A 23,840-nucleotide genomic window follows, 5' to 3' on the forward strand; every position below is an offset into this window, starting at 1 on the left:
TGTGTATTATATATTTCTCTGTATTTACAATATTATGGATTTTCTTGTTATTACTGCATCTTGTAAAGCGCTTTGTGATGGTGGTCCGCTATGAAAGGCGCTATATAAAATAAAGATTGATTGATTGATTGATTGATAGGAGGAATATGCCCAAGATCCCCGGAAAGCACTTCACTAGGGCTCAGATCTGAACACATCTGAATTCTGCTGTGTGTTTCTTTGTGTGGATTGTTTTGTCAAACAATTAAAATCTTATTAACAAATGGCCTTGAAATGTTGAAACCATATTTGTGTACTGCTGCAGCTTGGGAAATGTCTTGGCCATACCACCACTAAATGAGAACTTATCCTCAGTGGTTTAGCTGGCTTAATAGAGGGATTGATTGAAACTACGTCACCCACATAAAAAAAATAAAAAATAAAAAAATCTCTTAAACTATATACTTCTGATACAGATATGCAAAATAATCTATATTCCATAATTTTAAACACGTGCTCATAAATGTAACAATTTACACATTAAGTGCATTGAACCATGCATTATAACATTGTAATTATGTGCACACACATTTATTTACTAAGTAATAACTATGTAAATACACAGTAATTGGAGACACCTAAGGGTTATAAAATTTCCTCCATAATTACTCACAAATGGTCCTTTATCATAAGCTGAAACATGTGTCTGCTTTTATCACAAAATTAAATACATAGATAAATCAAAAGCATAGAAATAAGTTATTGTTTACCGTTGATATCAATGTTATATTTTAATGAACCAGTTGCTGAAAATTTGTAGTCAAACTATTATATTTAAAGGGAATGTCTTGACTATATTTAAAGGGAATGTATAACTATAAACACTCAGTACAACTCTATTGTCCCAAAATTCATTAGCATACTATTCTCACCCAGCCTGTGATTTTTACCTCACATCGTTCTATTATTTACAAAAAATCCATTTTTATTGCAAAACTTCATCCCACATTCATGCTACACAATAGAAGGGCTTGGGAGCTGTGAAATTATGAACAATGTTGTCAGATTCCATGCAGCTGCTTGTTTTATATTTTTTGAGAAATGACGACCTTGTTAATAAAGAAAGGTCAGGGCATTCAGTGATACTGAGGCTGCCGGGAGATGCTTTGGCATGTCTCTGCCCAGAAACAACAATGAGCTCTATCACCCAGTTAACACATTGAAATATTCTTTTAAAAAAAAGAATAATTGTTCATGAAAAATTTCCTTTGTATAAAACTAAGATTACATGCCTTAATGAAGTACCATAGTGACAACGGAACACCCTCGTATCATCTGGCACTTGTGCTTACTAGTTCTGAAGATTCCAGCTAAGAAGCTGTAGAGGAAGGAATACAAGTTATTTCGTCTGTTGGAGGCTGCTAATCCAATAACTGATTTTTGAGTGCACACACACATCCTTGGAAAAAATGGGAGTTTTGCAAGCCCTAAGTCAAATTATTATAACTGTTATAGTGGTTAAAAGCACACAGAAGGTTTGTTTTGTAGCCAGTTGATCCCTGAAGTTGCACAGCTATAAGTCAGATGATTCAACTTTTTGTAACTTTTTCCACTGATGCTTAAGGATTCCGAAGGAAGTGGACACTTCTACTTTCCACTGAAGCTGGAAGTCCAGCTTTGCAATAAAAAAGCCCTTGGCCTATATTTTCCCCTTATGGGTTAATCGCAGGCAAATTTCCCCCTCCATATTAAATGTATTACATGGGCAATTTGCCCACAGGGGAAAACCAAACCCATGGTGTATATTGATGTCGAGTTTGCCTGAAATCCAAGATAGGAACTATGAAAGAAAATACTGTTCTAAATATCCCACAAAGTGACTTAAAAATGAGAAAGAATCTGGTTTCCTGTTTTGACAGAGGACCTTAGATTAGCTCTTTACTTTACTTTACATGAGGTATATATCTATAAAGCTGGTCTCTAATACAGGCTTCACTGTGCTGCTACTTAAAACAACAAACCCAATTCGATCATGTTAAATGACACTGATCATGAATCTCATCTAAAGAGAAACAACTTTATTAATCATTTTAGAAAAAAGTACTCCTCTGCTCAGGGCCGGATTAACCCATCACTGGGCCCTAGACAAGCATACACTTGCGGTCCCCCTACCCCTGAACAGCCACACACACATACATACACACCTCTATATACATTATAGCCTTTATAACTAGCCCTCCACCCTTTTACAACAGCTATAATTCTCAGTTTGAAGTTATTATGAATGACTGAAAGGGGGGGGGGGGGGGGTGTTATGAAAACTGTAGGGAGTATGCTAAATACATTTCAGAATAAAACCTGAAAAAACTGAAGCCTGCGTTAAATCCTGGAGCACAGCTCAACAATGACTTTTCTTGATTTACTGAATAAAAAGGCAGCAGTTCAAACACACAATGGACACCATATGAAGTTGAAAAAGGTAATATATCAAGGCTGCTCAAACTGTTTCACTAACGGTAGCTCCACAATAGTCCACAAAATTAAATAGTAATAAAATAAACATGCCTATACACTGTTGTGTAATCAAATACGTTCCAGTTTACTGCACGCAAAATCGTCGATGTTTCCTTGTTTTTTTGTTGATCGGGTGGGTTTTGACTTGCTTCATTAGAGAAAATGTCCTTTTGTCAAGAGCAGAGAAATCGCCAATGTTTTGGCATACAAGTAAGTTTTGGTGTTACATATGGTAGATGTCTGTACCCTATAGAATTCTGTACCCTTGATGATTCCACACTAACACAGCTGCATTTTTTCAAAGATCGCTGGACCTATTTACATGTGTTTTATGAGAAAAAAAGTTGTATATGGTTACTTTAATCAAGGGTTTTGTGTATTTTACGTACTGTATATCTTGAAAATCAGTGGTGATAAATGTGCTATTTTATTTTACCACATAATTAGTTTTGTCTTGTTTACAATATTTGTTGCAAGCTGCAGCAGAACTCAATGGAGAACACAACAGGGCTCGGGCACAAAAATTTCACGCATTCTGGCAGGAAACTCACTTTAACCTTAACCTGGCTTCTGGTAGACTTTTCCAATATCATTTAGTAGTTTCTTTGACTACATGATGTTAAATAAAAGATTTAAATTATGCTCATATAGTTTATTTTTTTAAATTATGTTTGAATCCTAAAATTCTAGGTGATGCAAAACATTTGGCCATCGCTGTAGATCAAATCATGTAAACATCAAGCATATTTGACATGCTTCCAATACCAATCGAATAGCTAGCATCTTATTAGTTCTTTGATAAATAATATGTCCAAAGATTGGCAAGAAATTATTTATATCTTACCTCAATCCATTACGTCCCTGCTGTGTGCCAGAGTTGTCCTGCTCCTCCCCATCCTCCATCTGCTTTTTGGCTTCATCTAACGGGGAGGGCAGCTATCCTGCCCCCCTGACCATGGCTTCCCTACGGTCAGACTCTCCACTTATCTGTGAGCTAATTTATGGGCAAGGGTACCTTGAAAGGCGAGGACAAAAGCCAAAGAATGAAGTGTAGAATGCGTATAGTCGTGTTGCCTAGTCTATGTTTTAATAAATAACCTATCGCATAGTTTCCTGACTGAATTCAGAGCACGCATTGAACTGCAAACCTTGATGCCCCAACTCCAAGTGATGTTTGGCTGATCAGTCCAGAGATACATGTTACATCATTTTGTTTTAAGTAGCAGATTAATTAAAAGCAGTTATTGTAGCAGAATGTAACATGGAAATGGAGGCTTAAACTATGCTTATACTGTAAGTAGTAAAAAAAAAAAAAAAGAAATTGTCATAAATCCAGAGCAGTATTTTTCCAGCTTTTTATGGTCTCAATCCAGACCAAATGACATGCAAATGCTGTGCAATTTAAGAAAAAAAGAATGCTACGTTGTAGTCATCCAGTCTTATTTGACTGTTTCAGCAATCACAAAGGATGTGACTGTTTTCCTGTGGAAAGGAAAGTTGTTTTAGAAGAAACTGTTATTGTGCGCATGATGGAGAACACAAATGGAAAGTTGTTTTTTCTTTTGTGTTAAACATACAATAGAGGGGGTCCCTGAGTGGCTCACCTGTTATAGACACGCTAATGTGGTGTGCAGGGTGAGTCATACAGTCAGATAGTGCAGATTCAGATCCTGGCTGAGCGAATTTGCAGATTTTGCATTGGGATTTCATAGAGAGCGTCGCATTGGATGAGGTGCTCCTCTGGGTTTGGGAGGAAATATTGTCCCATGTGTTACAGCAGCCCCTACTAGAAAGGCGCCCGGAGAGCTCAAAGCAGACACCTGCAGGGCTAGCCTTTATCCGCCAGTGGACAGTCGCTCACTGATATCTGCTGCAATTCCTGGGTGTAAAGAGGCAATTGGCTTGGTAATGGGATCAGAGGATTCCCATTTCTCCTGAGCTGTTGTGGAGATTGCTGCGATGAGGGAATAAATAACTTGTTTGGTTTGTTTTTTAATACCAAACATCCATATATTACTAGTATTCTAATATAGAGCAATTACTCCAACAACGGTTTATATGTACTGCCATGTTATACATTCATTTATTTTTATACACATCTGCCTCTTTGGTTGATACAACACACAGAATGAATTTGTGTGTGTGTGTGTGTGTGCGTGTGTGTGTGTGTCTTAATTGTTTAATCACTCAGCAGTTAACAACATACTGCTTTTAAGTCTGCTGCACAAATAAGAACAGGGTGTTTGGGTATTTTCCCAGACACTGGATAATATAGCCACATCTGAAACATTTTGGATTGTTCCGAGTTGCTCATAGAAGAGTAACCTGAGCTACGTCTTATAATTTTGTTTTGCTTTTAGAGGTTTCCAGATGTGTGGCAGAGAGGAAGTACACCCAACAGCAGGCAAGGAAAGTCTTCCCACAAGTGTTTGTCCCTGAATGCAATGAAGATGGCACATACAGTCAGGTATCTGCAGTACATATTCATTATTTGATGTAAGAGGATGACTTCTTTAAAGAACATAAAAGTTCTTAACTACACTGCAGTGATGACCCAAGTCAGAATGCATGCCAAAAGAACGCTCTTACTCCAGCTTAAACCATTTGAGATAGGGTGTGTTATGTTGTGTTTAGAGTAAAGGAACAGCTTATCAGAGCAGATACGTTTTTCAGACAGAGATATTCAATTAGGATACTGCTTTGCGGTTGCAATTGCATGTGTCACATGAAATTCAAGATACTAGGTCAACTTCACAGCTGTGTGATGTGAATCATGGGAGCAGGTACTGCACTGGACTATACATGTATACTCACTATCCCACAAGCCATGGTCCCCAAATTAGCTAGAGCTACCCAAATTCAATATAGGGCATTCGAAACATCTTTGTTTCATATGTAACTGCTGTCCATTTAAAAAAAATAGGAAATAAAACACTTTAAATGTACTTATTGTGCATGCAATGCATTTTCATTTTCAAATATGTTCCTTTTCCAGGTTCAGTGCCACAGTTACACCGGTTACTGCTGGTGTGTTACTCCTAATGGAAGACCCATCAGTGGCACAGCAGTAGCCAATAAAACACCTCGATGCCCAGGTAGGGAGAACCTTTCCAACCACCCCGGCAGAAAATCCAGAACCGGGTACCCGCTGTGAAAAATACCAGGATAATATTTTTTTTAAAAAATCACATATATTAATGTTTTAAGGGCATGATACATATTTAAATATTATATATTACACACACATTTAGTCCCTTCAGATCTGTAGACGTGTATCCTTTTTAAGTACTGGAAACATCGAAATAATAATAATAATAAAAAACGTCTCAGTTTGAATTCTGCGGGATTCTTTGCGACATCTATTGGCCATATTCCGCTGTTGTGTAATTTATTTACCAAAGCAGGAGGAAATGGAATTTGCAAACAAGGACATATTTCATTCAAAGGAGGAAGCACTAGCACACTTACTTAATGTGTGCCACAAATATATTTTTATGTAACCCAAAACAAAATAGGTAAATGTTTCGTAAGTGTGTGAGTAATGTTTCTCATATTGATTTAAATGTGTACCTATGCATTTGGAGTACATGGTTTTTCTTTGTTACTTCATTAATATATATACTGTATATATATATATTTTTTACGGTTTTCAGTCTGTTTTCTGGGCTACTGTATATAATATATTTAAACCAGCAATTCTGTCTTGCTTATGGCATGTATTACTTCACTGTTGTTGCTGTTAATTATCTAGCAGGTTATTCCATGCTGGATTTTTTTGCTTACTTGGGTTTGAGAATATGAACCAGGGAATGTATTGTTTTGTTTTAAAAGTGTGCTGCAGTGTAGCTTTTCTTTTAGCAGATTTGGCCCCTGCATAAGCTATTACATCCAATACATGAAAACAGAATTGTTCAATGTAACATGCAACAACTTAGACAATAACATCTGTTTAAAAGGTGGTCCAAAAACATGTTGAGGGATTTTTCAAATATAAACCGGAGAAAATTATTACATTGATTTTGGAAGATCAGAGGCCTGCTATAAATAAAAATGTATTCCTAGTTACGTAAACTTATGGGAACAAAATATTGAAAAATATTATAGTAACTGCTTAAACTCTCCTACAGTACTGATTTTTTATTTTTTTTATTAAATTGAGGGTGTTCATTTATTTTATTTTATTGTTTGTGTTAGTACAACTTTACAACATGCAAATGAGGAGACATACAGAAGTGAGGGGTGAATGTATTTGCTGTGCTGTATAGAACTAAATGAAAACAGTAGACTACAGTATATTGACAAAAAATACATCGCCATATATAAACAATCGGTAACACTTTGCATTAAGTGTCTCTAATTACTGTGTATTTACATAGTAGTTACTTTGTAAATACATGTATACTTATGCATAATTACAATGATATTATGAAATGCGTAATATTTTTGCACGATATAATCCTAACCCCAACTGTAACTCTTTTGTGATACAATTCTATACTTACATATATTTACACATTAAGTACATTTTAGCTATGCATAATAACATTGTAATTATGTGTAAGAACATAAGAACATAAGAAAGTTTACAAACGAGAGGAGGCCATTCAGCCCATCTTGCTCGTTTGGTTGTTAGTAGCTTATTGATCCCAGAATCTCATCAAGCAGCTTCTTGAAGGATCCCAGGGTGTCAGCTTCAACAACATTACTGGGGAAGTTGGTTCCAGACCAGTAACTACTATGGAAATACACAGTAATTAAGAGACACTTAATGTAAAGTGTTAGCAGACAATCTACCTTTTGGTAAATATGAACTGGCTTATTCACTGCTGTAGTAAAGAAAAATAATAGAGAAATGTAAGTTAATTTCTGGCCGTGCGTGACTTCTTATTTTTCTCTTTCTGTAACTGACGAATGTCTTCTGTACCAGTTTCAGTTCCTATACAATTGTCAATTTTTTTTTTCTTCAGGGGCAATACCTGAAAAGTTACCCCGCAGAGAAGCCGGTAAAACAGGTAAATATCTAAAACATGCACATTTTTTCTTTTTTTTAATGCAAGAACCTCTGTTTGGACCTTTTCTATCGTCAATAGTTACATATAGTACAGAGTCAATTATTTGTAATGTGTGTCAGATGTTATTTTGGAGTTTACAGACCACAAACGTTCATAACTGTCAGTGTTGTGCTTTTAAAGTACTCACATCTAGCTGCTTGGATCTGCTAGTTACAAGGAACGTTTGTTAAAAATAAAATAATTTTAATGATTATAAATCCTGTATAGCAAAATTCATAAGACATGTATAGTTTGTATACAACCATTGATCCCTAAACTAAAGCCATGACATTAAGTGTCACCCATTTTGAAATGAAAATCACAGATCAAAACTGACTTATTATCAAGAATATGATTGTAAACAATTGTGATTGTGTCAAGAATTATATTCTGTTAATATTTACAACACAGCATGGCAATATGTTTTATTGTAAACTCTATAGCCTGTTCATTTGTAAATTAACAATGCATTTTCAATGTTTCAAAAATAAACTTTATTTTTTTTAGGATTTAACAAAATTGTGTGCAAAGAAACTTTTCAATAGCTGGCAGTATGTTTTCATTGCTAAAGTGTCTATGTTTACTTGTTGGTTTGCTTTGCCTCAATTGCTACGGAGTTAAGACAAGTCAAATGAGTGACTTTTCAATATTGCAGGTTGGTATCCATATGTTGCCAATAGTCCTGAACTTGGGCAAAGTAAAAAAAGAAAACAAGAGAATGGGTAATATTGTATTTCTTGATTGCATTCCATTTAAACATGGTTTTGCAGTCAGCATTCTTCTTCTCTTATTGAATTCTGTCCATAGTTACCAGATGTTTTATGTTGCTGAAGATAACAACAGCTACAATATTCAATTAAGTAGATGTATCTTTTGCTATGATTCAGGTATTTTGGTATTGTGTAAAGGGGCATTTCTACGACATTGTGTTTTTTTTTCTTTTTTTGTACATTTACAGACTTGTTGGCCATGTGCAGGATTCCTTTTCTTCAGATATTTAAACTTGATCACATTGTTATTTCCTGAAGATTTTCCTTAATAACTCTGGTCTGTTTCTTGGTGTCTTTTTATGTCTGAACGAGATTCCTGTGACTGAGGGGAATGCTGTCTTTTTTTTTCATTTTTTTTTTTTTTAACCATAGGTACTTCCTGGGGACAACATTGTGTTTGAACATTTCAGATTGCAGCCAACATTTTACTCCTAGCTGAAGTTACTCATATTCAATTGTGACTTAAATTAACACTGAAGTACACACGCATTACTATTACAAATAGTTTTTTTTTTTGTTGCTGATAATACTGAAGAAAAAGGAATTATTGTTCCCAGAAAACTATCTAATGTACTCTTGGCATACTTCAGTGTCTTTCTTTTTCAGGCACTGTTCATTTTCTCTTTTACCTTTTTTTTCCTTTTATCTAGGTTTCTGTTTTTTCAGAATACACTTTCCTTTCTTTACCTTCCCAAAGCTGAAAGCTGGTAAAGCAGGACATTTTCACTTACTATTTTAAATTAATTGCATGTGAGGCCTACTAAAGTCATCAATTAAATTAGACAATCGCTAATTTGCCTATTTTGATAATTTTCTAAGATTTTCAGATGCAATGGTTTGCTTTCATATGCACAACCAATCAAAACTACAGAAGCAGCCGGGTGTTATAATACATGTGCACACTGCTGAATATATACATACCGCTGTGGTGCTTTCCACCGTATTCAGAATGTCAGACACACCACAGTGCTACGTCACTGTCTCTGTCTGTTCAAGAGGAGACAGGGCTGATGCCAGCAGAGTACAACTGAGCTAATGAAGCAAACATTGTTACATCCAGCCGCTACCAGCGGAGCTAATCAAGTACACCCTTTGACTCAGATGCCTCATTCTTTGGAAAGCACTGTTTCACCATCTGACATGGGAACACGTTTCCATAACTTGTGTAGCTGCACACCCAGTGCCACAATGCACTGTATTACCACTGCACTCATTTCTTTCTTGTTCTTTCCTATTGGCCGGGCAATGTGCAAATCACCAGTAATTCATTGTAAGTGCAGAAATATATAGCTTACTTTTATAATTGTAGTCTCTTTGCAAATCTTTTCCATTCTGAATTCAGATGACTCAACCGCTGCTTCATTGGATCCACAACCACAGGGGGATGAAGAAGGTAAGACTGTTTATTTATTTACATCTACATATATATATATATATATATATATATATATATATATATATATATATATATATATATATACAGTGCCTTGCGAAAGTATTCGGCCCCCTTGAACTTTGCGACCTTTTGCCACATTTCAGGCTTCAAACATAAAGATATGAAACTGTAATTTTTTGTGAAGAATTAACAACAAGTGGGACACAATCATGAAGTGGAACGAAATTTATTGGATATTTCAAACTTTTTTAACAAATAAAAAACTGAAAAATTGGGCGTGCAAAATTATTCAGCCCCCTTAAGTTAATACTTTGTAGCGCCACCTTTTGCTGCGATTACAGCTGTAAGTCGCTTGGGGTATGTCTCTATCAGTTTTGCACATTGAGAGACTGAAATTTTTGCCCATTCCTCCTTGCAAAACAGCTCGAGCTCAGTGAGGTTGGATGGAGAGCATTTGTGAACAGCAGTTTTCAGTTCTTTCCACAGATTCTCGATTGGATTCAGGTCTGGACTTTGACTTGGCCATTCTAACACCTGGATATGTTTATTTGTGAACCATTCCATTGTAGATTTTGCTTTATGTTTTGGATCATTGTCTTGTTGGAAGACAAATCTCCGTCCCAGTCTCAGGTCTTTTGCAGACTCCATCAGGTTTTCTTCCAGAATGGTCCTGTATTTGGCTCCATCCATCTTCCCATCAATTTTAACCATCTTCCCTGTCCCTGCTGAAGAAAAGCAGGCCCAAACCATGATGCTGCCACCACCATGTTTGACAGTGGGGATGGTGTGTTCAGGGTGATGAGCTGTGTTGCTTTTAAGCCAAACATAACGTTTTGCATTGTTGCCAAAAAGTTTGATTTTGGTTTCATCTGACCAGAGCACCTTCTTCCACATGTTTGGTGTGTCTCCCAGGTGGCTTGTGGCAAACTGTAAACGACACTTTTTATGGATATCTTTAAGAAATGGCTTTCTTCTTGCCACTCTTCCATAAAGGCCAGATTTGTGCAGTATACGACTGATTGTTGTCCTATGGACAGAGTCTCCCACCTCAGCTGTAGATCTCTGCAGTTCATCCAGAGTGATCATGGGCCTCTTGGCTGCATCACTGATCAGTCTTCTCCTTGTATGAGCTGAAAGTTTAGAGGGACGGCCAGGTCTTGGTAGATTTGCAGTGGTCTGATACTCCTTCCATTTCAATATTATCGCTTGCACAGTGCTCCTTGGGATGTTTAAAGCTTGGGAAATCTTTTTGTATCCAAATCCGGCTTTAAACTTCTCCACAACAGTATCTCGGACCTGCCTGGTGTGTTCCTTGTTCTTCATGATGCTCTCTGCGCTTTAAACGGACCTCTGAGACTATCACAGTGCAGGTGCATTTATACGGAGACTTGATTACACACAGGTGGATTCTATTTATCATCATTAGTCATTTAGGTCAACATTGGATCATTCAGAGATCCTCACTGAACTTCTGGAGAGAGTTTGCTGCACTGAAAGTAAAGGGGCTGAATAATTTTGCACGCCCAATTTTTCAGTTTTTTATTTGTTAAAAAAGTTTGAAATATCCAATAAATTTCGTTCCACTTCATGATTGTGTCCCACTTGTTGTTGATTCTTCACAAAAAAATACAGTTTCATATCTTTATGTTTGAAGCCTGAAATGTGGCAAAAGGTCGCAAAGTTCAAGGGGGCCGAATACTTTCGCAAGGCACTGTATATATATATATCACATGCACAAGCAAAAGTAAGTCTGATGCAAACCATGAATGTAAGTTCATAATAATAAACAGACATACATACGTATGTCTGCTGAGGAGTCTCTCTCTCTCTCTCTCTCTATATATATATATATATATATATATATATATATATATATATATAGAGAGAGAGAGAGAGAGAGAGAGAGAGAGAGAGAGAGAGAGAGAGAGAGAGAGAGAGATGTATATTATACAGTCATTTGGCAAAGGACAATTTAACACTGACTGAAATTGTGTTGTTTGGTAGGGCTATACATATGCTATGTTTACACCAACACCAAAAGAGAAATGTAGATATTTTTAAAAAATACAAAAAAATAAAACTTATACACAGTGTTAGAATAAAATAATTGCACTGTTTTTTGGTCTTAATTATTGTTTCTTCACTTTTTAGACATAACCTCTCATTACCCATCACTGTGGACTGAACGAGTCAGAAGCAGACAGACAAACAGAACTAGGAATCCAGGTATGAAATGATTTTAAATTGGATTTTAAAACCTTGGTTAGCATTATTTTAAAGCTAGTCAGAGATCTTTTTTTTTTTTTTGTCTTCCATGAAAAAAAAAACAACTGCGGGTGATTGCTGGTAAAGCCTGAAGAAACAACAACACTGGGATTGAATTTATTTTCAGGTCCTGTTTTTTGTCTGTGTTACTTTTTCTCTAGGTTTCTCTCCTGTCTGAACATCTGATTTCTCCTGTTTCTGAATCAACATTCTTTCTCATCTTGCCAAAGGCTGAATGATGAAGTAGGAAGCTCCTTATTCCATTACTGCTTCCTTGGATACCAAGTGCAGAGCGGGGTACTGAGGGTGGACAAATGAGGCCAGATTCACAAAGAATTAACTTTTTTTTTTTGTAACAGGAAAACAAAAACTGGCTGATGGATTACCCAGTCAAATCAAAGGGATAACCTCATTTAAACATTGTGTCTGTCTATATTCATGGTAAAAAAAAGATATACTATTTTATCAGCAAAACTTCCCTAGGCGACTTTGGCCTTTCTGCTGGCACTCAACCAAGACAAATGGAGATTTTTAAAGAGCCAACCCGTCTTCTCCTTAAGGCCTCACACAAAACCCACTAAACAACATCAGGGTCTATGGACATAAACAACATTCTTGTGGTCAAATGGTAGCAAATCTCTCTTACAATCTTCAAGTCCTTTACATTTACTTGGAAAGCACGACAGACAGGGCAATATCAAACTAAGCTATGCTAAATATTATTATTTTTTTACAGTCAAGCAACCCTTCCTTATACAATATATTGTTGTAGACCAAACACATGTTATGACATTGTTTCAATTTGTAGAAGCTAAACCATAAACAGGAATGAATGTTCCTTTGCTTGAGCTACTTTTTTCACAGTGCTGAACGAACATCTTCTCCGAGTTAATAATGAGGAATTAAAAAAAAAAAAAGTGTTTTAATAGCAGTAACTGAGCTGGTGTGTAATGTGACTGGTTCAAGTGGAATGAGGGATAAAAATGTCACTTCTGAGATGATGAAGACTTGAGTAGTGGTTTCCAGGTCCACTAATATTCCCAATCCAGCCTTGTGCAAACTCTAAAGAAAATGCTGCATTCAAGACTACTCAAATCCAAAAATCCAAGTTTTAGCAGAGGTGATGTGGAATTAAGCCATCTGTGTACTGTTCTTTTATTTGCTTGTCCAGTAGTGTATAGTAGATTAGAGTGTGTAGCCTGGTCTAGATATATTTATTCTGAGGGTCATAGACAAAAGATCATAAACTACGTGAAAACCAAGGCTATTTTTTTTTTTTTTTTTACTTTTCAACAGTGCCAGTCTTACTGTGGTTTGATAGAGCCTCTCTACAAATCATTGCGTTTTAGGAGGTTTGTTTATTTATGTGTGGTGTGAGTTATCAGCAAAAATTCACATACTTGGAAAATATTTAATTTTATTTTTGTTACTTCTCTTGCCAATACGCGCACATTGGACTTCCAGTATGGTTACGTGAAGGGCTGCCAAGTAAACAAGCAGGCCTGAGAAACGACTGGGCAGGGTGACATTGTCCGTGTTAGCTAGATTGACGCGCTCAAAAACATTACACTTTTTAAATATTTATTTTACTTTGGCATGCCAGGCATTAACAAGTCTTTAACATCTTTAATAAATGTAAACACTTCTGTGGGGATGATAATACCAGCCAAACATAATTGCTTGATCAAATACACTGTCTATACACTGTTAGCAATTGTTTAAAAATGTTTGTGGAAGGCTCTGGTTTAGAAATAAAATATGATCTCCCCAAATTACAAATTTCCCAAAGTTCCCTGCAACTGTTTGCTTTAAAACTATACTGTAGTCATCAAAATACTATGGTTGATATTTTCAGCCAAAACAGACTAACCCAGTATGTGAACCTGAAATGTTGTTTTTTTTTTTTTGCAATAATCCTTTCAGACATTTTTTTGTGAAAATGATCCAAAGTAATTGCTGTACTACTGATTATATTGTCAAACATTCATGCCTTAAGTTTAACCTTGCATCAGCTTTTGGGTGATAATAATAGCTGATATTAGTATTAACATAACATATTATTTTCTCTTTGATCCATTACCAAAGAAACATTTAATAAGAATTATTATTGTTATTTATTTCTTAGCAGACACCCCTTACCCAGGGCGATTTTCAGTTGTATACAAAATAAAATGCATATCAAGAATTACAGTGTAATTAAGAGCAAGATACAAAATACAATGACTTCAGTCCTAATAAGAGCAATTTGATATCGGGGCAATTCAAGAGCAGATAACAGTGTAGTTACATCAGGGTTAGATACGAGCGCAAGTGAAATACAAAATACTACAGATTGGATTAAGTGCAGGATTAAATACAGTAAAATAGGGAGCAGATAAGTGCAAGTTAAAGTGCATTAAAGGCTAAATTGTCCAGAATGGAAGAGTTGAGTTTTACAGGTGTTGTCTGAAGAGGTGTGTCTTGAGGAGGTGCTGGAAGGTGGTCAGGGACTGGGCAGTCCTTACATCTGTAGGAAAGTTGTTCCACCACTGCCGGGCGAGGTTGGAGAAAGAGCGGGCTCTGGAGACAGGGGAGCATTGAGGAGGTACAGCCAGTCTTCTAGTGCAGGCGGAGCGGAGGGGTCAGGTGGAGCTGTAGGGAGAGATGAGGGTCTGGAGGTAGCTGGGTGCAGTCTGGTCAAGGCATCGGTAGGCGAGTACAAGAGTCTTGAACTGGATGCGAGCGGTGATCGGGAGCCAGTGGAGTGAGCGGAGCAGTGAAGTAGCGTGGGAGAAGCGAGGCAGAGAGAACACCAGGCGAGCAGCGGAGTTCTGGATGACTGGAGCGGATGGGTGGCGGATGCTGGGAGGCCGGCCAGGAGGGAGTTGCAGTGGTCTAGGCGGGATTGTACCAGGGCCTGGACGAGGAGTTGCGTGGAGTAGTTGGTGAGGAAGGGTCGGATTCTTCGTATGTTGCTCAGGAAGAAACTGCAGGTGCTTGCTAGAGTGGAGATGTGCTGGGAGTAGGAGAAGCAGGGGTCCAGGGTTACTCTGAGGTTCTTGGCTGAGTAGGAGGGGGAGAGTGTGGTAGATTCCAGAGGAATGGAGATAGAGAGATCAGAGGAGGGGAAGAAAAGGAGGTCAAATTTAGAGAGGTTGAATTTGAGGTGCTGCGAGTGCATCGGGGGGAGGAGATAGCAGACACACAGGTAGAGATACGGGAGGGGATCGTGGGGTCAGAGGGGTGAAGGAGAGGAAGATCTGAGCATCATCAGCATAGAAATGGTATGAGAAACCATAGGATGCGATGAGGGGGCCCAGGGAGCGGGTGTAGAGAGAGAACAGGCAAGGACCCAAGACTGATCCTTGGGGGACTCCTGTTGAGAGAGGGTGAGGTGTGGTTGAGCCAGAGAGGAGAGAGGTGTTGAGAAGGGAGGAGATGAAGGGGAGTAGATCAGGAGCAACAGCTTGAAAGGTGAGTGGGGAGGGGGTCCAGGGCGCACGTGGTGGGGTTGTGGCTCTGGAGGAAGGAGGAGAGATCAGAGCCTGGGAGGGGAGAGAAGGAGGAGAAGGAGGGTGAGTTATTAGGGGAGACAGAGGGTGTTGGGCTTGGAGCGGGAGGGGGTGGGGGGGAGGGAGAGGTGTTAAAGAGGTTGCGGATATCAGAAATTTTAGGAGAAAGAGGCAAAGTCATCAGAGTAGATAGAGGAGGGAGGAGGAGGATGGGGGAGGGTTGAGGAGGGAGGAGAAGGTAGAAAATAGTTTCCAAGGGTTGTTAGTAGGGGAATGGATAATAGATTGGAACTAGAAGCGTTTAGCAGAGGAGAGAGTAGAGGAGAAGGAGGAGAGGAGGGAGCGGTAGAGGTCTAGGGCAGCAGGGAGTTTGGTTCTCTTCCATTTCTTTTCAGCATGCGCAGTTTGGTTCTTGCCGAGCGGAGCACAGAGGAGAGCCAGGGTTGGGGAGGGGAGGGGAGAGGCAGGCAGGTCGGGAGGTTAGGGGAAAGAGGGAGTCAAGGGAGGAGGTGAGGGAGAAGAAGAGGGTGGAGGTAGCAGAGTCTGCAGAGAGTTGGGAGAAGGAGTCGATAGGAGGGAGGTAAGAGAGAGTGATGGAGGCAAGGACAGAGAGCGAGAGGAGGTTATGGCGGGGGGTGACAGTGGGGCTATGTGGATTAGGGAGAGAGGGGAGAGACACAGAAAAAGAGATGAAATAATGATCAGAGAGGTCCCAGGGAGAGAGGGGTCACAGAGAGGATGAAGGAGCAGCAGGCCCTGGTGAGGTCCAGTTGACGGTCAGCTTTGTGGGTAGGAGGGGATGGAGAGAGAGAGAAGTTGAAGGAGTGAAGGAGAGGGAGGAATCCGGCAGAGTGGGTGGGGTTGGAGAGATGGATATTGATGTCACCTAACAGGACAGTTGGGGTAGACAGAGAGGGGAGAGAGGAGAAGAGATAGTCGAGTTCATCGAGAAAGTGAGCGAGAGGTCCAGGGGGACCGTACAGTACAATTAGCAGGAGTTGATAGGGAGAGGTTAGTTGGACAGAGTGGAGTATGGAACAGGACGTAGAGTGCGGACAGGGCAGCAGGAGTTACAGTGTTATCAGGAGAGACCCAGGTTTCAGTGAAGGAAATCGAGAGAGAGATGGGAGGCAAAGGCAGAGATGAAATCAGCTTTGTTAGCAGAAGAGTGACAGTTCCAGAGGGCACCAGAGAGAGTGCAGGATGAGAGTGGGAGGGGGGGGAGGCAGAGGGATGAGGTTAGAAGGGTTAGGGGAGCAGCAGCAGAGAGAGGACAGAGGACGGGTGTGAGAGGACAGAATAACAGGGATGTGAGAGACAGTCATAGCAGGACAGGTGAGACAGAGGGGTGCAGTAGTAGTGGGAGGGTACAGACCTGTCTAGTACTTTGCATTCTTCGAGAGTGCTGCTAGGTTCAGATTTTCTCCAACAGCCTGTCCTCGCACCCTCACTTTGCAAGGGAATTGGATAACAGCTGCTGAACTGCGCTAAGACAATACTTAAGCAATACAATAGTTTCAATGCACTTCAATGAGATCACACAACTATAAAAGCTGTGTGGAAAACAATCAAATTGGAAATCCACCTATATTCAATTTAACCACACTCACCTCGTACTAAGCACAACAGTGGATCACCCAATTAAAGCACCACCTTAATAATGTTAATTAAATATAGCTAATGTTAAGAGTTGGAGTGAGGCCTCTAGTAGTCAATGGGAGATATTTGGAAAAGCAACAGGTCCTCGCTCGGACTGCCACAGCTCAGACTGCCCTTGGACTTGTGGCCCTTAGACAGATGGAGCTTAGAATGGCTGGTGTTCTAAGACACTGATTGCCAATTTATACTATCCTGTCAGCCTGGAGCCGTGCACTTAACACTGAATTTGCATCAACCTCACAATTCAACACACCCCAAACACAGTTTGGATCACTTAATGACTTTTTAAATTTTAAATTTAAATGCAGGCTGCTTACCTAAGCAAGCAACGATTCTAACAAATAAACTACAATCCACTTACCTATTTCAACGCAGATTCAAACAACAACGCGAATTCCAGCCAGGGGAAGAAGCAGATACCACACCTGTTTGCAGATTATGCTTTTCAAAACTAAATAATCGCAGGGTTATAGCTCTCAATATATGTGCAGGACACCACAGAACTGACACATATGCCCCCTAGTTAGAGGACAATAGAAAGCTAATCGTGGTTTACTTTACACTAAATTTACATCAAACTCACAATTCAATACACCCCAACACAGTTTGGATCACTTATAGTATTATTAGAATTAATAGTATTATGAGAATTATATAATGACCTGTTAGGAAAATAGTAAGGCATTAAGTATTACAACTCATTTGTATTGGGGTTGCCATGGTAAAATAATCTTTTGGGCAACGTTTTCCATTGGGATTGATTTTACTGAATCATAATAACTACTGGTAAGGTGCAGGTGATCTTTTTCTTCTATTGTCTAATCTTGAATGACAGTACTTTTCAGGACTTTTCAGTCTCAAGTGTTCTTTTCAGTCATGGGGCCTCTTCTGAACAAACACTGTCAAATTGTGCCCGGTTACAGTATGCTTAGGTTTTGTGCAACAGCTACTTATCCAAAGGGGAATTAATTGAGACCGTCAAAGCTATTTAACCTGTGCCCCACAGTCTGATTTGATTCCTGATTACGCTTTCCCATTAGCACACAACGTAACCAGGTCATCATGGCTTTGAGGATTCTCATGGGACCTGACATAGATCGCGTAAAAATAAAAATCAGACACGAAAATATTCAATTAGAGCGGTAACTATCTATTTAGCTCAAATGAATAGGCCTTTGATCAGAACTATAGGACAGCACAATGTTTGTATACGACAACACCATTTGGTTTCACAGCCTGTGATTAACACTGATAATCCAAGGTAACACTAGTGCGAATACAGGATTTGTGAATCCAGTTGAAAAAGTGTATTGATCAAACACGCTGGTGTCTATTCAATTGCTTTACATGTTGGCAGATATAAATACCGCCGTTGTTTAAGTAATTTTATACATTTTTATTACCAAAAATACACTGAAGAGACGCACATGCTTAGTTACAATTGATGTTTGGTTTTCAGAGCCTTTACACACAAAGGACCCTGTATTAATAATCTCAAAACAGTGGTAGTATTCAGACCTGCTATTGTTAAGTTCAATTGAATAGACCCCATTCTGTGTTCATTTCAAGGATTTGAATCTGGGAAACATGTAGAGAAATGCAGAACGGTTAATCAGTTGCAAGTCAAAGTCCTTCTAACACAGCCATGCTGAATTTGCTAAAACTCCAAGCACAAGACAAGAAATAATATTAGTGGTGTTCATATTTCTGGACATTTTACTGAATATGACTGTGAACCACCTTCAAGGTCACATAGTACTGAGAAAATGCCAAAGAGAGGCTTTTGAATTGATGTTAAAAGAAATTCTTGTATTTCTTTCTATTCTGTTTGTAGCAATAAATAATATTCAAATATCAGTACTTCTTACAGTACATTCAAAGATATTCCACCCATAGGCAGGAATTACATATTTACAACCTACATGTAGAACCAAGCCAAAGGTTAATTCAATCAATTTACTCAGATAATGGCATAACTCCATGCTGGGATAGTGTCATTTTAAACTTGTCAGTCTTAATTTAAGAACAACCATTTACAAGCTATGAGGCACCCGAGGCACGGGCCTCAGTTAAATATTTATTCAGGCTTTACACGTTGCTTTGCTGCAAAATAAAATGCATTTCATCCCTTGCTGTGTGCATACATTAAAAGTCCCACTGATATCTATAGCCTCTGTGCTCTACAAAATATTTTACTGTCATTGCAGACTACAGCGACACCATACAGGCTGGCTACGGCCCTGATTTGAATTCATTACCCCTCATTTGTTATTGGATGGCAAAACAGCTCTTCTAGACAGCAGTCCAGATAAGCTCTGTACCTGCCGTTTTTACACATTAAAAAATCCAAAATACGCACTAAATTTAAATTTTATGCGTAAAAATATGCATAGCAATTTTGCTGCACAGCTTGTCTGCCTCCCCTCCCGCCTCCCCTAAAACTCTGTTTAATAACTACATCTCCCAAAAAAAAAACATTATCCAATATCTGGCTAGTCCTGTTTTCTTTGCAGCCACAGTAAGAATAAGAAATTCAAAGCTACACAGGTTGAAGCGTAAACACCCCAGTCCAGCTGCAAATCCAACTGGAAACATCGTCAGCGACAACCGCTTAAAAAGGGGGCTTATAATGTTAAACAAACTGCTTTATAACTTATTAATGCATTTCCTTATTTTATTTATCTGTGTGGCTTTATATTGAAGTTTTGACATGTTCACTGAGTTTAAGAATTGAATGTTAAAATGTAAAAAGTAAAATAATTAATTAGCAGAGTCAGTGTGATACCTCGAAAAAAATATGCTGAGCCAATAAAGAACCTTGTAGAACACACACGTGGTTGTACAGTAGCTCAAAGTAACATTGCAGTTAAAATGGAAGGCTCTTTTTTAATGCCTGCCCATTACCATTAAAGATTGTACAGTATTTATCGAGATTACTCATGACTTCAAGGTAATGTTGCATTTTACCCCTTGAAAATACATTTTAATCTCTCAGTGTTAAAATTAGAAAGTAGGTTACTCCCAGACCCAAAACCTTATCTGGAGCGCTGCTTCTAGGAATCCTGTTTGGACCACGAAAGTCATAGATTAACATTAGCCGAGATTGCTAAAACATATTCTTCACGGAACATTGATTCCTTTACCTGACGCAAAGGAAAAGCTGTCATTATGATTTGACAGCACTGGCGAATGCAGCATTGTATCTTCTTTTTGGGGTATTTTGCCCATCAGAACGAGTGAAGTATGCCCTTGTCAACAAAGTTAAGAGCACTTGAACTCTGTTCAGTGAGGAGGAGAATGTAAGTGTGCTCCTGTCAGCTGTCAGATCATAGTTTTGATCCTAATGGAGGGACATATAAAAGGTCCAGATTTTTGTCAAATGCAATCAATGTGTGCTGCCTTTTTTTTCTATAAAATAAATCATGAACAAAAATTGCAAAGAATCAGTTAGGTGCACGCACACTTGAGGAGTGAAATAAACACTGCGATGTTTTTACTAAGTGCTTTGAAACAATAAGTGACTTAATAAGTGAATATTCTCTCACAAGCTAATGCTTCATAAACCTGTCTGGGTCTGAGTACCCTATTATTAAATGTTTTTTCTCAGTGTTATTATTGAACAGACCGGTTTGTTTTAAAACAACACCTTTCGAGGGGAAGGTTTTTATATCAGTAGCTTTGTATATCACAAGGCTTCTTATTGAAACATTTCCCTAAATGTTGAACCATATTTAAATGTAGGGACTAAACACACTTTATGTTCACTGGGCCAGAATAAACAGGACTTTGAAAACTTAATAAGTGACTTGTCTATAATCTTCTCAGTTTCCAATAATAATAACTATTAATAAGTATTAGTTTTAGGGTGTTGGTAATAAATGACACAAACTTTATTACATGCAAATATATTATTGCAATCATAATAACTGGTAATTCTTAGCCAGTTAACAGAAGATCACATGCAGACTATCATTTAAAACTGCTATTTTGTTTTTGTATACTGTATACCAGTTTCTGCTCATGCCCATTTGTCCACATGGCACTTTCAGTATCAGCATTAGCTTCCCTACATTACCCTGCAAGCATCCAGCAGAATCTGTTCAGCCTCAATACCTTATTCCAATTCAATCCTTGGCTTCCTTTGAGACTGCCATGTGCCAGCTGTGCTGAATTGTGTTGTGGTTTTGTTATGTGGAACCCCCAACCCCCTCCTGCAAAGCTTTCATGTTTATCCAGTTGGCCTACAGTTTTTTTTTTTTCTTCCATTATCTTAAATGATCTAATTGTTTAAGTATGGTTTAAGAACTATAGTATTGCACACATACACATTTTTTGTCAACCGACTAATCTTTCTACAGAAACAAAAAAAAAAAGCCCTACTTGATGATCAAAGAAATGCGGCCTTGAGTAACAATAGAGAACAACAGGATTTTCATAGTTTCTTCACAAATTTGAGTCAGTCCTAATCTGGTCAATATGTGTTTTTGAAATGTGGTGACGTAAAAAGCAAAGATTTTGCCAACAGTAATCACTAGAGAGATCATGCAGGAGAGGTGGTGGAGGGGTAAAGAATTTGCAAAATGTTTAAATCAAATACAGTATAGCCTTCTTACCATCGCTATCAAACAGATGGTAAAACAGGCGCTAAGTGCAAACCTAGGAAGCAATGTATTTCTCCTGTGTGCACCAGATTGAAAGATAATCAGTATGTTCCCCTGGAGAAATACACTGCCCTTTTCCCAGGCACAATGTGCTAATGGTTTTCTTCCTGATACTCATGCAATATTTGTATACATGGTTGTCTTATGTTTTGTTGGCTGAAGTGAGAGCTAAAGAAGTACAAAGCATAAAAAATAAAAGCAAAGCTAAACATGAGTTCATGTTTAATGATTCTTTCTTTTCTTCCTGGAAAAAAAACAGCACCCTCTTAGAAGTTGTAGCTGCTCGATACTGCATAATAGTGCATGGGGTCTATTTTATTGTTTTAAACTAGTGAAACCTAATGCAGGCACCTTAAAAAACGGCTCCTGCTTTAACACAGACCTCTTTTCACTGTATTCATGTTGTATTTATTAATGGTAATGATTGAATAAATTGCCTCGGGTAAAATATACATTCACACAGAGTTAAAGGACAACAGTAGATCATTAAAATAAAAAAGTTTCGGTGCAATCCCATTGCCGGTAAGTATACTGGTGCCACACATTGACACTAAAGTTGGTGTCTTTTCAATGTTTTTTTTTTCAGCGTCCTCGTGTGATCAGGAGCACCAGTCGGCTCAGGAGGACGCACGGCAGCACAAGAACGAAGCCATCTTCATTCCAGAATGCGCCAACGGTGGCCTGTACAAGCCGGTGCAGTGCCACCCCTCCACCGGTTACTGCTGGTGTGTGCTGGTAGACACGGGGCGCCCCATCCCTGGCACATCCACGAGGTAACAACGAGCCCTGCTGTACATTTACACACTACGAAACATCTGCTTTTTACTCGCATTTCCTCCCACTCCGCTTCTCAACAGCCTCTCGCTTTACCTATCAGCTGCTTCTGATTCCCAGCGATCACAGGGCTCTGCCCTGATACTGAGACGAGGCACGCTCAAGGATTCCCAAGAAACCTGCATTTAATAATAAAGAGTTCAGCTGCAGTTATAAATCAAGCCGTGGCAGATATGATAAGGTTCTCAGGAAGATCTGAAGCCCCCTCAAGCTTTGTGGTGTATTTCACATAGTGATGCTGTCAGAAGCCGTGTTCTTCATGCTTTGTGCATGGCTCTATTCAAAGTGTGTGTCCCCTGCTTGTTGGCCTATGCTGCTTGTGCTGTATGTTGGACCTGCATGCCCAAACATGTCCAAGTCAGATGGAAGTGTTTCTGAGGAACAAGCAGGCATCAGTAATGGAGTAAATCTAGTAATCTGAGATGTGTAACAAGAGCACTATGCCTTTGTTTCAACCATATCCTAAATAATCTGTTTGTCTTTTTACCAAAAAAGACACAAATATTTTTGTTGGTTTTCTCTCCACAGGGATGCAATCATATCCCACTAATACAAAATACATTTGCAACTCAGGCTCTCATAATGCATCACATCATTTTTCAACATTTTCCAGATAGTTTAGATTTTTTTTTTGTACTCATACATTAAGAGTAAATAAAATAGGGAATTATTTTTTTCAACATTTACTTAGAAACAATCGCCAGGAGAAAGATCATTTTTCTTCTAAACATCGCAGTGTATCCAGTTCATGCTCCCTCCTGCAGCAATGCTGGTGGTCTGATTGAAATGAGTGGTGTATTTTGGGAACAGAAAAACAGCATTTTTGCAGGATCTGAATACACTGTGATCCTTAGAAGACATTGTTTTTTTTTGTTTTTTTTATCCTGGTGAGCACTGCTGAGAAATGTATTGCCCTGTTTCTTTATGACCCATGATGTGTGACTCAAAATTAATGAAGAGTCGGCAATATGCTTAAAAATATAACGTTGGGAATGGACAAAGGTAATGTAATGTGTTTCTTTAAACGTTGCAGGGTGTTCTGTAATACTAGAAGTTACAGGTATTTAACTGGAAGCTAACTTTTTAAAGCCCATATCAATGAGTTCATGGGTTATATATAGCAGTTTCTCTTTATTATAACAGTATAGCTGGGGGCTATCGCTATAAAATAGCCTAGTTATTTAAATGGACATTTTTTAATTTAAGTTTAAAATGTAAGT

The 23,840-nt window shown here is 38.5% G+C and overlaps 1 protein-coding gene across 4 annotated transcripts in view; it reads left to right on the plus strand.

Annotated features, from left to right (window-relative positions):
- LOC117411476 (SPARC-related modular calcium-binding protein 2-like) overlaps positions 1–23,840 on the plus strand; it is a 64,050-nt gene that overhangs the window by 18,008 nt on the left and 22,202 nt on the right. For 2 of the 4 annotated variants that reach the window (XM_034019058.3, XM_034019059.3), the window contains exons 3-8: positions 4,854–4,960; positions 5,489–5,588; positions 7,461–7,505; positions 9,624–9,707; positions 11,862–11,936; positions 22,373–22,559. In XM_034019058.3, the coding sequence (XP_033874949.1) occupies positions 4,854–4,960; positions 5,489–5,588; positions 7,461–7,505; positions 9,624–9,707; positions 11,862–11,936; positions 22,373–22,559 (598 nt within the window). The remainder of the gene's footprint in view (positions 1–4,853; positions 4,961–5,488; positions 5,589–7,460; positions 7,506–9,623; positions 9,708–11,861; positions 11,937–22,372; positions 22,560–23,840) is intronic. The other 2 variants (XM_034019060.3, XM_034019061.3) reach the window with 2 other exon arrangements.

The sequence above is a fragment of the Acipenser ruthenus genome, chromosome 6 (assembly GCF_902713425.1).
Source record: "Acipenser ruthenus chromosome 6, fAciRut3.2 maternal haplotype, whole genome shotgun sequence".
Classification (NCBI taxonomy): Eukaryota; Metazoa; Chordata; class Actinopteri; order Acipenseriformes; family Acipenseridae; genus Acipenser; species Acipenser ruthenus.